The 13,716-nt window shown below is 36.5% G+C and overlaps 1 protein-coding gene across 3 annotated transcripts in view; it reads left to right on the forward strand.

The window, feature by feature from the left end:
• SLCO4C1 (solute carrier organic anion transporter family member 4C1) overlaps positions 1 to 10,155 on the forward strand; it is a 37,043-nt gene extending 26,888 nt beyond the window's left edge. For 2 of the 3 annotated variants that reach the window (XM_083354564.1, XM_083354565.1), the window contains 6 exons: positions 1,551 to 1,746; positions 3,936 to 4,092; positions 4,973 to 5,154; positions 6,470 to 6,534; positions 7,989 to 8,126; positions 8,960 to 10,154. In XM_083354564.1, the coding sequence (XP_083210690.1) occupies positions 1,551 to 1,746; positions 3,936 to 4,092; positions 4,973 to 5,154; positions 6,470 to 6,534; positions 7,989 to 8,126; positions 8,960 to 9,084 (863 nt within the window). In that variant the 3' untranslated portion in view covers positions 9,085 to 10,154. Of the gene's footprint in view, positions 1 to 1,550; positions 1,747 to 3,935; positions 4,093 to 4,972; positions 5,155 to 6,469; positions 6,535 to 7,988; positions 8,127 to 8,959 lie in introns of all 3 variants that reach the window. The other variant, XR_014491444.1, reaches the window with a different exon arrangement.
• Positions 10,156 to 13,716: the final 3,561 nt, after the last annotated feature.

The following is a 13,716-nucleotide window of genomic DNA, read 5'->3' on the forward strand; positions in this document are numbered from 1 at the left end:
GAACCTTCCTGGTTGTGATGACTGTTTGAAAGTGGGCTCCAGGCAAGGGGGCCTTTGGTGACACTGTAGGAAGAGCCATTTGTCTTTCTTTCTGGTGGTAGTAACCAGACTACTACTCTACAACAGTACTGTGGTCTCCTAGCTAATGTGACAACACCATATGTTGCTGCTGTTGTTGTTGTTGTTGTTGTTGTTATTATTATTATTATTATTATTATTATTATTATTATTATTATTATTATTATTGACAAGTTATTTTTACAATATATACAACTATTCCAAAAAGTCCCCTGACCGTACTGCCAAAATTTGGGAGAGTGTACATTTATTTTTGCAAATGATTTTTTCAGCATTGTAAAGCAAAAAGTGTAAGATTAAGCACACTTATTTTGCCCATCAGGTTGCAATGCACAAATGAATAACATACCTCTGATAAGGTTGACAAAAAGAACTGTAGATTTAAGGAAAACCAGGTTTGATGGTAATTAGGATGCATAAGTCCACTATAGGCATTTCTATCTGCAAAATAATAATAATATTGAATAAAACAAATGGTTATTGATGACAATAACTTATCTTTTCATATCTGGTTTTGCGAACCATCAGCTGATCTTTTTTGAGTACCTGAACAAACGAAAAAGCTTTCTGTAAAATGGCATTTCAGTGGTGTGTTCATCATTTGAGATCTTTGATTAATAATTGTTTTACTGGGATGCTATCTTGAATGGAAGGTAAAGAGTCTGGAATTGCCTCCAGTTGTTGTTTCCACCTGCTTTGTTCTACTTAAAATCAGGAACATGTTATTGAGTGAGAGAACATACCAGGCAGGGAAGAAGAACAGACGTGATCACAGAGGATCAGAGTTGTACAACCTTTGGCATTTTATGTCTGAAAGCTGATTTACACATGTATAATCTCATGACACAACCAGTTAAGTGAACTGGCATCATTATATGAAATGAAACTTTAGTAGCCAAGCACATGGAGAACAAAAATAAAATGTATTTGTGGTAATAAAACCCATAAATTCTGAAATATAAATTTAATAAGTATTTAGATATTATTTAACAGTGAAGATATTGGTGCTTTATTCCTCTTAACATCTAATTCCACATGTAATTAAAAGCGCTCTCTTGTTAACATGGAGCACTGTAATAACTGTATTTACAAAATCCATTGAACTATAAACTGGACAACTGAACACTTTTTAGCCCAGTGTGTTGTGCAAACACAGTATGAGAGCTAAGTTTACCGTTCAGTGTGTCTTATGCTGTAAATCTTAAAATTGGGTTAATTGACTTAGTTATATAGATAGGCTAAACTTGCTTGTGTTTGAGCTATATAAGTAACTGTAGGAAAATGTATTTTTTTCCACAGATTAGCATTCCAAACCCATTTCTTTTTTAAATTCATAATAATTTCATAAAAATGAAACATGCAAAGAGAGAGAAAAGTAAAAGAATGACTGTTTACCATAACAATAAAATAACCATGTTTAGTTCTCTTTTAGTAGTGAATATATTTATTGTTTTATTTTATTTTGTTTTTAGGACTTGTCTTAATCCCAGGAGCAGCAATTGGCCAAATCATAAGTGGTACCTTAATTTCCAAGCTCCAAATGAATTGCAAAACTATAATCAAGTTTATTATTGCTACTTGTACTGCGGCACTGCTATTAAACTTGGTGTTTGCAATTGCTAAATGTGGGAATGAACCATTTGCTGGTGTTTCTGAAACTTATAATGGGTAAGTATATGATTAAAAGTATATGTTACAATATATAATGGGACACAAGATGCTGATTAAACATTCTTCAGAATTCATTTTATGTTTTATATTTTTATACATCTCAGAGATAATGAAACAGCCCATATTGATGCTGATGAAAACAACAGCATACATAATGTATTTTCATCACATTGTCTTTATAGTAAAAGTGATATTATGCAAAGCATGGAAAACAAATAAGAAAAAGTAGGGCAAGCCAAAAGACAAATAAAACAACTGCAACTATTCATTATACATCATCAGACCTTACTGTCTTTGTGAATCCTTCACTTTTCATTCACATGTTTGTTTTGTTAATTAGTCCTCATTCATTCTCCCAGTGACACTACATACAGGTAGTGCTCAGCTAACAATCCCTCGTTCAGCATCCATTTGAAGTAATGGCAAAGCTGAACAGGTGGTAATTACCATCAGTCTTCAAAGTCTTCAAAGGCTGTCTCAATACAGGTAGTCCTCAACCTATGATCACATTAGAGCCCCAAATTTATGTTGCTAAGTGGAACATTTGTTAAGTGATTTTTGCCCCGTTTTTTGACCTTTTTTGCCACAGCTGTTCAGTGAATCACTGCAGTGGTTAAGTTAGTAACACAGTTGTGAAGTGAACCTGGCTTTCCCATTGATTCTGCATGTCAGCAGGTCAGAAAATGTAATCACATGACCTCGGGACACTGCAACCGTCATAAATATGAGTCATTTGCCAAGCATCTGAGTTTTGATCACATGAGCACGGGGATGTTGAAATGGTCATAAGTCATTTTTTCAGTGCTGTTGTAACCTTGAATGGTCACTAAATGAACTGTTGTAAGTCGAGGACTACCTGTAGGCCCACAGTCATGTGATCACAATCTGGGCACTTGGCAAGTGGCTTATACTTATGACAGTTGCAGTGGTCTGTGCCCATACGTTGGAAACTTGACACTGTGATTATATGATCACCATTTGCAACTTTCCTTGCCAGCCTCCCTACTGGAAAAGGAAGGGTTGCAAATTGCTCAGGTAAGTCTTTCCCATCCACTCACTCACCCTGAGCCTTGCTGCACTCACTCTGAAGGTCCCTAGCCACTTGTCCACTTTCACACCCTCTCCTCCACCCAGCAGAACCTCCACTGTCCTCAGGCCATGACTCCCTGCAACCCACACACTCTTAAGCCCCTCCATGAACTTTGCTGTGCTTGTACTGCCCCTCTCTGGACACTTGCACATCCTTATACACTCTCTCCCACCCAGCAGTAGCCATCCAGAAGCAGTAAATGTTCCAACACTGGAAGTTTTTAAGAAGAGACTGGACAGCCATTTGTCTGAAATGGTATAGGGTTTCCTGCCTGAGCAGAGGGTTGGACTAGATGACCTCCAAGGTCCCTTCCAATTCTGTTATTCTGTTATTCTATTATTCTTTTTGGTTACATTTTAACTCTTAGTTGTAGTTAGAAATTAGTATCTTATTTAAATATATTCAGCTGAATATTTCAAACAGCTGGACATCCCAGGACTTTGACCCTTCCTCACTAGGGTCATACCTCCCCAGCCACCAATTCATCCTCTCGAGCCCACCTTGCAGCAACCACCAGCTGCTTGCTGGCTTGCTTGCTAACAACCTGAGACTTGCAACTTCCTGGTGGCTCCCCCAATGAGTTTAGTTGTTGGAAGCAGTGGTGGGATTCAAATATGTGAACAACCAGTTCTCTGTGTGGATGCCTCTTCTGGAAGTCCATTCTGGGCCTGGGCAACAAAAAATTAGCTACCGGTTCTGCCAAAGTGGTGTGAACCGGCTGAATCCCACCACTGGTTGGAAGCCAGTAGGAAATTGTGAGAGATGGTCACTTAATGATTCAACTGTAGGTATGGTCATTGCTAAGTGGTATAGTCATGTGAAATTATGTTTTATGACTGCATTGCTTATCAATAAAAATTCCAGTTTCAATTGCCATCATAACTCAAGGGCTACCTAGAAACCACCTCCATGAACTCCAGTGGTCTCCCATTTCTTTACAAAATGAAGAATATAAGATTTTTTATTTTTTAAAAATTCCTTGCACACACATTTAGAAATATTTATCTCCAATTGTTCATGGTTATTAATGAATGAAAACATGCTATTATGGAAAGTTTATTTTTTATTTCATCTATATATTATTTCTCTGTTTCAGGACAGGCATGTTATCGAACTTAACAGCACCCTGCAATGCCCATTGTAGATGTTTGCGTTCAGACTTTTTGCCCATCTGTGGTGCAGATGAAGTCCAATATTTTTCTCCATGTTATGCAGGATGTACTGCTATTGTTCCTCAGAAGCATGGATTGACGGTATGACCATGTTATGTTATAAAAGAGGATGCTCACTCTACATCAGATCTAAGTTATGAATGTTAAAAATGCTTTAGACATGTGTCTTGTTTAAAATGTACCGTTGGCAGTCCATTGAACTTTGAACAACTCAGTAGCTACATTTGACTACTTGGAAAAGTAAAACAGATGGACATGAAACCCAGACAATAAGAAGAGAACATAGGAACACAAATGAAATATCTGTCCTCAATAATGGCATGACTAGCTGGACTAAACACTGAATAAGAATAATTATTAGGAGCTGCAACATTTTATTTCACTTCTTACCTACTATATTCTTAATTCCAATAGCTAAGAATAATCCATAACTCAGTGCTGAACTGCTGGCTTCTTGGTGTTATCAAAACTTAATTGTTTTCTTGTAACCTGGTGACAAAATATCTGCAGGAAAACAACCAAGCTCAGAAACTACCAGGAACTTAATATATTCTTAATATTCTCTGTTTAAGTAAATGCAAAGTAGAGAACAGAAGAATAGCTATTTGAATTTGAAGATAAGATCCATATATGGAAACAGATGTTATGCCTAAAATTTGGATGTGGTGCAATTGGTTTATTTAAGGGCCACTGAACTGGCTGAATATATTTTGAGATGAAGGTAGATCCATGATCACCAAATGTTCCACAGTTACATTTAGAAATAGAATTCTGTTGCTACAAGAACAATTTTTATTTTACAACTGGCTGCATCATTGGTTATTCAATCTTGCTATATTTCTCTGTGTATATCTAACTTTTCAAAAACAATTTATTTTGTTGTCAGATGAATTTTCAATTAATTTTGGACAAATTAGTTACTTATTTTGTTTATTTGTATTTTTGAATGCATTATTTATAGCACTACAGCAATTGTTCCTGTGTTGTGAATCCCATAGTTGAAATTCAGAATACCTTCCATGGGGCCACTTCTGGAAAATGTAAATCTAAATGCACAGTCCTGCCTTGGTTCCTTAGCTTCTTCTTTTTTGCGGTTGTTTTTACTTTTATGGCAGTTACACCAACAACTGTGGCCATTCTCAGGTAGTTATAATGCTGCTTTTATCCTGTGTTAAATTTTGTAAAATGCAATACAGTATAGCAATTTTTTTTAAAAAAAGAAAAACTTATTTCTTCCACCATCCTTTTACAAACACACCAAACTATTTGTACAGTGAGAAAATGATTTCCATAATATGCATATGAGAGAACCTGTCTAATTCCTGGTGCTAGGGCATTCTGGGAAATTAAACTGGCAACCTAGCGCTGAGGAAAGTATTCAAGGGTGCAGGGATCAGCAGTAGACCTCCACAAAAGTCCTGGGATGTCCAGCTGTTTGAAATATTCAGCTGAATATATTTAAACAAGATACCAATTTCTAACTACAGCTAAGACTTAAAATGTAACCAAAAAGAATAACAGAATTGGAAGGGACCTTGGAGGTCTTCTACTCCAACACCCTGCTCAAGCAGGAAAAGTGATACCATTTAAGACAAATGGTTGTCCAATCTCTTCTTAAAAACATCCAGTGTTGGAGCACCCGCAACTTGTGGAGGCAAGTTGTTACACTGATTAATTGTTCCAACTGCCAGGATAAAACTGTCTCTATGATGATTTCCCCTGAAGACAGTTTTTCTTTTAAGCCATTGAGATGGAGATTTTGAAATAGAGTAATGCAATGGTTTTCTTCTTTTTTGTTACATGGATATATTCAACAGTTATTGGTTGAACAATTATAATGAATTTCTGCTTAGAATTCATGCTGGCAGCCTAAATAGTCAAAGCACTTCAGAGGAGACAGCCATTTCTTACCACAAGTAGTGGCAAAACAATATATGTTGTACTGTTACAACAGACATCTGCCCTACCCTTTTATAATTGTATTACAGCATCTTATGCACATTCATAGTGGGTAAAGTTTGTGTCATGATATACATCATGGTGCACATTTAGTCAATTTTGTTATTTCTAATTTTTATTCTACCATTTCTTCTGGTCCTATTCGTATATGCCTAGGTGTCTGTGTCCATGTGTTGTTTTACAGAACTCTTGTGTAGTATGAAAATTGTTTATTGTTTTTTAAAAGCATTTTTTAATTTTAAGTATAAAGAAGTAAATAGAAAAATGATTTCCAAGTGGCAGTGAACAGAAGAAAAATGACTGGAAAGTCACTATGCTAACATTTTCTTGAATTACTTTTTATATGTTTAATAACTTACAGTATTAGTTTTGTCTTCTATTTTAACCTTGGCATTTCAAGAAATACACTGCACAGTTAAAAGAATAGCAATCATATGATAGTATCTTTTGAAGGGTGGTATGTACCATATTAAACAGTGAAACAAACGTTTATTTACAGATGTGTGCCAGAAAATCACAGATCATTTGCTTTGGGTGTTCATATGCTCTTTCTACGAATATTAGGTAAGTTTAAAGCTTGACAAAAGACATTTCATGGTAGGAATAATATTGTCAGTCTAAGGACTATAGATTTAAGGGGCAGACAAATCTGACCCAAAACCTGAGAGTTCTTCCAAAGGCCCTTGGCTGTCATTTTTTCCCCTTCAAAGTACACATGGATAATAGTTTATTACAATATTATCATTGTTCTGATCTACTAGGTACTATGAGGATTATAGTAGAAAGAGAACTATTCCAGTTTTGCACTATTAATATTGGAAATCCATCCCTTCCTGCTTGCTTTGACTGCCATAAATTTGACTAAAAATTCTTCACTGAGAACTTTCAGCTCAAGTTTCAATTTTCCCCCCTCTATGCATTGCTTTATACAAGGTTTCTAAAACATAAAAATAGTTTTTCTCATCCCCAAAATATATTTTGCTTCTCATTTTTCTCCTTATAATAAAATGTCAAACTATACAATACAATTTACTGCAATATAATCCTATAGCATGCATTCCTTATTTTCAAATATCTCTTTTTGTAAGTAGTCTTAGTCACATCCTCTCCTTCTTCAAAGGAAGTCGCAAAAGCCTGTACAGCTTTGTCTAACCTCCCCAAAATCATGTTGCTATATTAACTTATTTCTTGGCCAAGAAACTGGGCTAAGTGAAACTATGCACAGAGGCTGCAAGAGATTGCTGGCATCATTTCTGCCACATTTTCTTGAAGAAGAAGAAGAAGAAGAAGAGAAAGTTAAACAGGAGAACAGTCTAGGTCTTGACCTAACTGAAAAAGATAGCATTTTCTAAAAGGAAACTGATCTATTTTCTGAATAGGATTGAAAAGGTCAAGTAAGCAATCACTGGTAGTTACAAAGCTTTTATGAAACTGCAGCCAGGAAAACACATTTCACAATTCAGGAAAAACTGCTTTCCATAAAAAGCAACTGTGCATCAGAAAACCTGTATAGGTAATTCCTGAGGAACATCAGTGGCTAAGGAAGCATCAAGGATTCATTCAACCCTAATTAATCCCTAGACTCCTTTCCCTAATAATGAACTTTAAAACTATAAAGAGATGTCCAAGTATCCACAAAATAATCTTCTTACTGGCAATGTTGACAATTTTATGTGAGACCACATGAAATGTTACTATTTGTTGATGTGAATTTGCAAAACTTAGGAATGAGATTGCAAACATCTTAAAGATTTTAGCCACTTAGAAGATTTTTCAGAGATTTTAGCTCTTATGAAATCCTGTGGGGGTAGAACTAAAAGTAGCTAACTTAAAGGGATAAAGATTTATTCAAAAATGAACTAAATGATTTGTCTACTGTTTTAGCAAGGGCCTACTTGTTGAGTTCATTTGCACATTAACATTTCTAAATGTCTCTAGATCCTTATTTTCTATTTTATAGTTTCAGTTATCTGTAGCTGGTATTTTCATATAATTTTATATCACTCCATCTTTTGCAGGCACTATTCCTGGCCCAATCCTTTTTGGTGTCTCAATAGACCATTCTTGCACTCTCTGGTCTGTAGATAAATGTGGACATAAAGGAGCATGTTGGACCTATAACAACAACAAAATGGCATATTTGTTAGTTGGTATAAGTAAGTATCTTTATTTTCCTTAAAAATGATCAGCTTATACTTTTATAATTTATGTCATTCTCTCATTTCTTTGATTTGGTATACAATAAAATATGTGTTAAAACAGTCAGGGTTTTTTTGCTCTTCAGTGTCTAAAACAGTGTTTCTCAACCTTGGCAACATTAAGATATGTGGGATTTCAATTCCCAGAATTCCCTAGCCAACCATGCATGGAGAGGAGAAGTAATTTCCTTCTGTGCACGGAACGGAGCTGCCTGCCCTTTTTGGTAGGCAGATCTTTTCTCCGTTGATTTAATGACCTGCACAGTCACTTAATGATCACACTTGGGAAGGCCGCATTAGTGATCATTGGGCAAGGTAATCATGTAGGCACCTCACTTAATGACTACAATTACTTACAACTGCAATGGGCAGGTACCATTATGGCAATAAGTTGAGAGTTATTTATAGTAGGGATCACCTCATAAGTTGTCTAGGTGAACCAATTCAAGCCCATAACAAAAGTTATTTGAAATTTATATTGAACCAATCTAATATTTATTAATTACAGGCTGAATGGATCAAACACCAATTCAGCAGTTTTAATCAAAGGAAAATGTTAACTGGCCGAGATCAGAACATAGGCATTCCTATACAATTTGCAAATCTTGTTTTTTTCCAGATTTTTAAGCAGTGCAGGTCCAACCCTATTGTCCTGTTATAATGATACATATAGAAATCTATTGTTGCTGTATAATTACTGCTTAGAAGTTTGTGGTTTTTTTTCCTTTTAAAGCAAGATGATAAATAAATAGCAATGTTTAATTTAATCTTTGCTTAATTTATTTTTGCAGGTGGTTGTTCCAAAGCAGTTTCTCTAATCTTTACTATCACAGCATATGTGTTATATAAGCCTCCCCCAGATATTATTGCAGATTCAAAAACACAAGATCAAACAAGCACTTCAGTACATCTCTAAATGAATAACACCTATTCTTTCAAGAGAAAATCAAAGAAAAAAAATCTCAGTGATGTCCAATGGCAGCTGTAACTTCTGAGTACCAGCACTGGAGGACTCTGAGCAAGTCATTTAATTCTTTTTTAAAAATAAATAAATAAATAAATACACTTTTACTTTAAATCCATTTTACTTCAAGCACACCTCAATCACATGAAATTCTTTTCTCTCTCAAGAGAATAGTATGATTTTTGCAGCATAGAACAGAGGTCCCCAACCTCTGGTCTGTGGACTAGTACTGGGCCGCAGCATGCCAGCAACTGGTTGACACAAACAAGCAAAGACCCATCCGTGAGATGCAGGCAACACACAGAACCATGCCCCCTCCAGTCCGTGGAAAAAACCTCTTTCCATGGAACCAGTCCCTGGTGCCAAAAAGGTTGGGGACCTCTGGTGTAGAATGTCTAAATGTTCTAACCAAAAAGTCATCTTTAGAAACTCATTTAATTGGTTGTAGGAAAATAAAGATTTCCATGGGATATGAAAGTACTTTGATAAGAAACAGTGTCTTCAATTTTGGCCTGTAATAGGCAAGCTCAGTCTTTCAGTCTCAGTGCCACCATCTTATCTGTTAGGATTCAGGACTCTGAGAAGATTATGGGCCAGGATAAAAACAAAACAAAATAAAATTAAATCTGTTAACATGACTACTAATCAAGTAGTTAGTATTTTTTTCATATTAATACATTTTAAAATTATGCCTTTATGTATTTTATTTACTTTCCTATTTCTACTCTGGTAAGTGAGGGACGCGGTGGCTCAGTGGGTTAGGACGCTGAGCTTGTCGATCAGAAGGTCGGCAGTTTGGCGGGTCGAATCCCGAGTGCCGCATAACAGAGTGAGCGCCTGTTACTCGTCCCAGCTTCTGCCAACCTAGCAGTTCAAAAGCACGTAAAAATGCAAGTAGAAAAATAGGGACCACTACGGTGGGAAGGTAACAGCGTTCCGTGCGCCTTTGGCATCTAGTCATGCCAGCCACATGACCACGGAGACGTCCTCGGACAAGCGCTGGCTCTTCGGCTTTGAAACGGAGATGAGCACCGGCCCCTAGAGTCGGAAACGACTAGCACGCACGTGCGGGGGAACCTTTACCTTTACCTTACTCTGGTAAGTACTCAAAGGTAGCTTTCAAAATTAATGTCCCCACCTCAAAATACCAGCTTGCCCAAGATTAAAAACATTTACTAAAATTAACCCTAGCTTGTGCACTTAAACCATTGAACAATTAATTTTCTAAATACTGAAAGAGGAGGCCAGGTATTATTCCCAAGGAAATACACTGTATAATGTGGGAACAACACAGAAGGGAGGTCCGATTTTACAAGCTATAAAAATTGGTTTTTTAAAGCTCATTTTCAGAAAAGCAGCCCTTCAGATAGTGAGATCCTAAGCTCTTTAGGATTTGGGGGATCAATGCCAACACTTTGGGGTATTGGATTAGAAGACCCCCAAGGTCTCTTTCAACTCTGTTATTCTGTTACTTTAAATTGTTTCTAGTAACAAACAACTGGCCCTGTACAGATATTTTGATATAGGTATCATATAATGCTTGAAGCGTATACTAGAACAGCCTAGTTGTCAGAGCTTTTTTTGCTTCAAATGCAATTTCTTCATATTTTTCAGAGATAGGCCCATATTAAGTATATGGGGATAGTCACGATAGGACATAATCAAGGCATGGATAGTCATCATTAAATGTGACTGGTTCAAAACAAGTCCCAGCTGATGTATTAGGTGTAATTATTCAGAAGTGCTATTTACCTCAGTGGCTCAGTGGGTTAGGACACTGAGCTTGTCGATCAGAAGGTCGGCAGTTTGGCGGGTCGAATCCCGAGTGCCGCGTAACAGAGTGAGCACCTGTTACTCGTCCCAGCTTCTGCCAACCTAGCAGTTTGAAAGCACGTAAAAATGCAAGTAGAAAAATAGGGACCGCTACGGTGGGAAGGTAACAGTGTTCCGTGCGCCCTTGGTGTCTAGTCATGCCGGCCACATGACCACGGAGACGTCCTTGGACAAGCGCTGGCTCTTTGGCTTTGAAACGGAGATGAGCACCGGCCCCTAGAGTCGGAAACGACTAGCACACATGTGCGGGGGAACCTTTACCTTTTTTATGATGTATGAATCCAATGATAGCTAAGAATCAAAGACCATTCTCAGAAAACCATTCCCCCCCCCTTATGGGAAGTGAATTCCATCTGAAAGATGCTGAATCTCAACTCCCATGTAAATTTTCCTATTTACCAACAATATATTTCACCATATTTTTCCTGATCCAATCCTCTTGTATCCTTGGAGTTGAGTGAGATAGGTGAGGATGTTTTAGGTTTGTCAGCATGAACCCTTCTTTGAAAATTTCAGCTGAACCCCGAGGATTATCAAAGATTGTCAGCCCTGGTGCTGAACAGTAGTCCCCCAGCACTAGATTCTGTTCATGGCTTGATAGGCTTTATTAAAGCTATTATAAAGTGATGCCTTTATGGCCAGTCCTGCCAGGCAGCTAAAAGGATATCACAAGATCCAAGAAGTCTGGCAGAGTTTGTACTATTTCCTTTCAGCTTCTGACATAAGTCATCTACCAAGGGAACTAGTGTAGTTTCTTTATTATGACCAACTGAAAGGCTAATTCATACATATGTAGAAAATTAGTACCATTCACATTTCTCTGAAGTTGCAAGGCCACTGTTCACCTTTCCCAAAACTAGAATATTTGAGAATGATCTATAATTGTATAGATCTTTCATGTCAAGGAAATTGTTAATGGCCAATTTAATCATCTGGAGGCACAAATAACAGATTAAGCTATTGCTAGGTTACAGCCCTAAGACCTGCCCTAAAGCTGGTATTAAAACTGAGACAGATCTAATCAACTCGGTTCACTAAGAACAATAGAAGTAGCCCACACTGAGCCAGTTTACTGCTTCACCACACTCAGCAATCAAAACTGCAGTTCACCAGTTCTATTCAAAATGGGTCTTGGGCTATTTCCAAGGACTTGATGGGCTGTGACTAAGACTTTCAGCACTGACATATTAATTTCAGCACTCATAGCATTTCAAGTATTTCCTTGATTCATAAATGCTAAGTGACATTTTGGCCTATATTTATAAGAAATCTCTGGATACAGGTATCATGAGAGACCATTGTTATTTACATTTATGAAGCATGGAGTACATACTATCCTGCTGTAGTGCTCATCTATTTGTTCTGTTTCATACTGTTATCTGAGAATTGTTTGGATTGTCAATAGCAAATCAGCATTGTAAATAAGGCTGTTGAATGGGGGTTCTAACTGCAACATGTAAGTAAGATACTAGATCAGAGAAAGCAGCTATAACTTAATCAACCCCACTCTCTCTCTCTCCATGCGTGTAAGTGTGTGTATGTGTGTGTATCGCAAAATGGATTTATTACTTTAAAAGAAAATTTATAAAAAGATTGGAAATTCCTTTTCCAATGCTCAATGTATACTAGTCACTGTAGTGTGATAAGTGATTTTATAATGGTTACACATGTTCTCAATATTTTTTTTTTGAGAATATGGGTTTATTAACAGTTAACTCTGTGGATAGTTTTGTAACATTGTTGTAAAATGAAAAGATGGGGAAAGAAAACCACCTAACCTCATTTTAAGCAAGTTAAAATATGTGGAAGTGCCTTCAATATTTGAACCTTGGGGTATGTAGTTGGTGGCTGCTCCAGATTCTTACATTTCAGAGATTTGCATTTGACTTCTGCATAGAAATGTGATACTGTACAGTACTTTTCAAATTGCTTTGGAGCTCCCCCTTACGATTTAGAAAAGGTACTTAATTTTGTTCCAAAATCGTTCTTTTTAAAATTGCTTACTTGAAAGCAGCAGGCAGTTCATTATTAACCTTGTTATGCATATTTTTCTATGGCGACTATTTTTTGTCTATGTTTTAAACACCTTTATTTCAGAATATTTAAATTTCATAAGTGTATGGAAGTTTAGTTATAAATAAAGACATAGATAATAATTTATTAAACTTACATGCTGCCCAACTCTCAACTATTGTGAATATTGAATAGAAGGAATATTGTAGTATCTTTTGGCCTCCCTCACCCCAATTTATATATCAATTTAGCCACTCTGCACATCTGATGAAGTGAGCTGCAGCCAAGAAAGCTTCTGCCTTTTAATAAAATGTTTTAGTTGGAAAAGGTGCTATGAAACTCCTTCTGATTTTTGTCACCATAGACTAATAAAGGTTTCCTCTACAAGATAATCAGATTGTATTGCCAGAAAATCATCTTTGAATATGAAGAGATTCTGTCTCCCATAGGAAACTTTTCTAGCTGCAGTCAATAAGCTGTTCTTTAAAAGTTTCCAGGATGAGGTTCCTAGGCTCCTGTTGAGTGCTGGTGTGCAAGCATGTCAGGAATATATTTTTTGAAACAAGAAATAAAAGGCAATATTTTATGCAAATAATCTGAATGGACAGCATTCAGTTGTTTCTAAATACTTTTGCACAACATTTTAAATGAAAGACATTTATTTTAGATAATTGTACAATGTAAATGATTATGAAAATTTACTTTGTTCAGTGAGAACCTATATAATTTATTTATACT

Source organism: Vipera ursinii (genome assembly GCF_947247035.1).
Source record: "Vipera ursinii genome assembly, chromosome: 2".
Lineage (NCBI taxonomy): Eukaryota > Metazoa > Chordata > Lepidosauria > Squamata > Viperidae > Vipera > Vipera ursinii.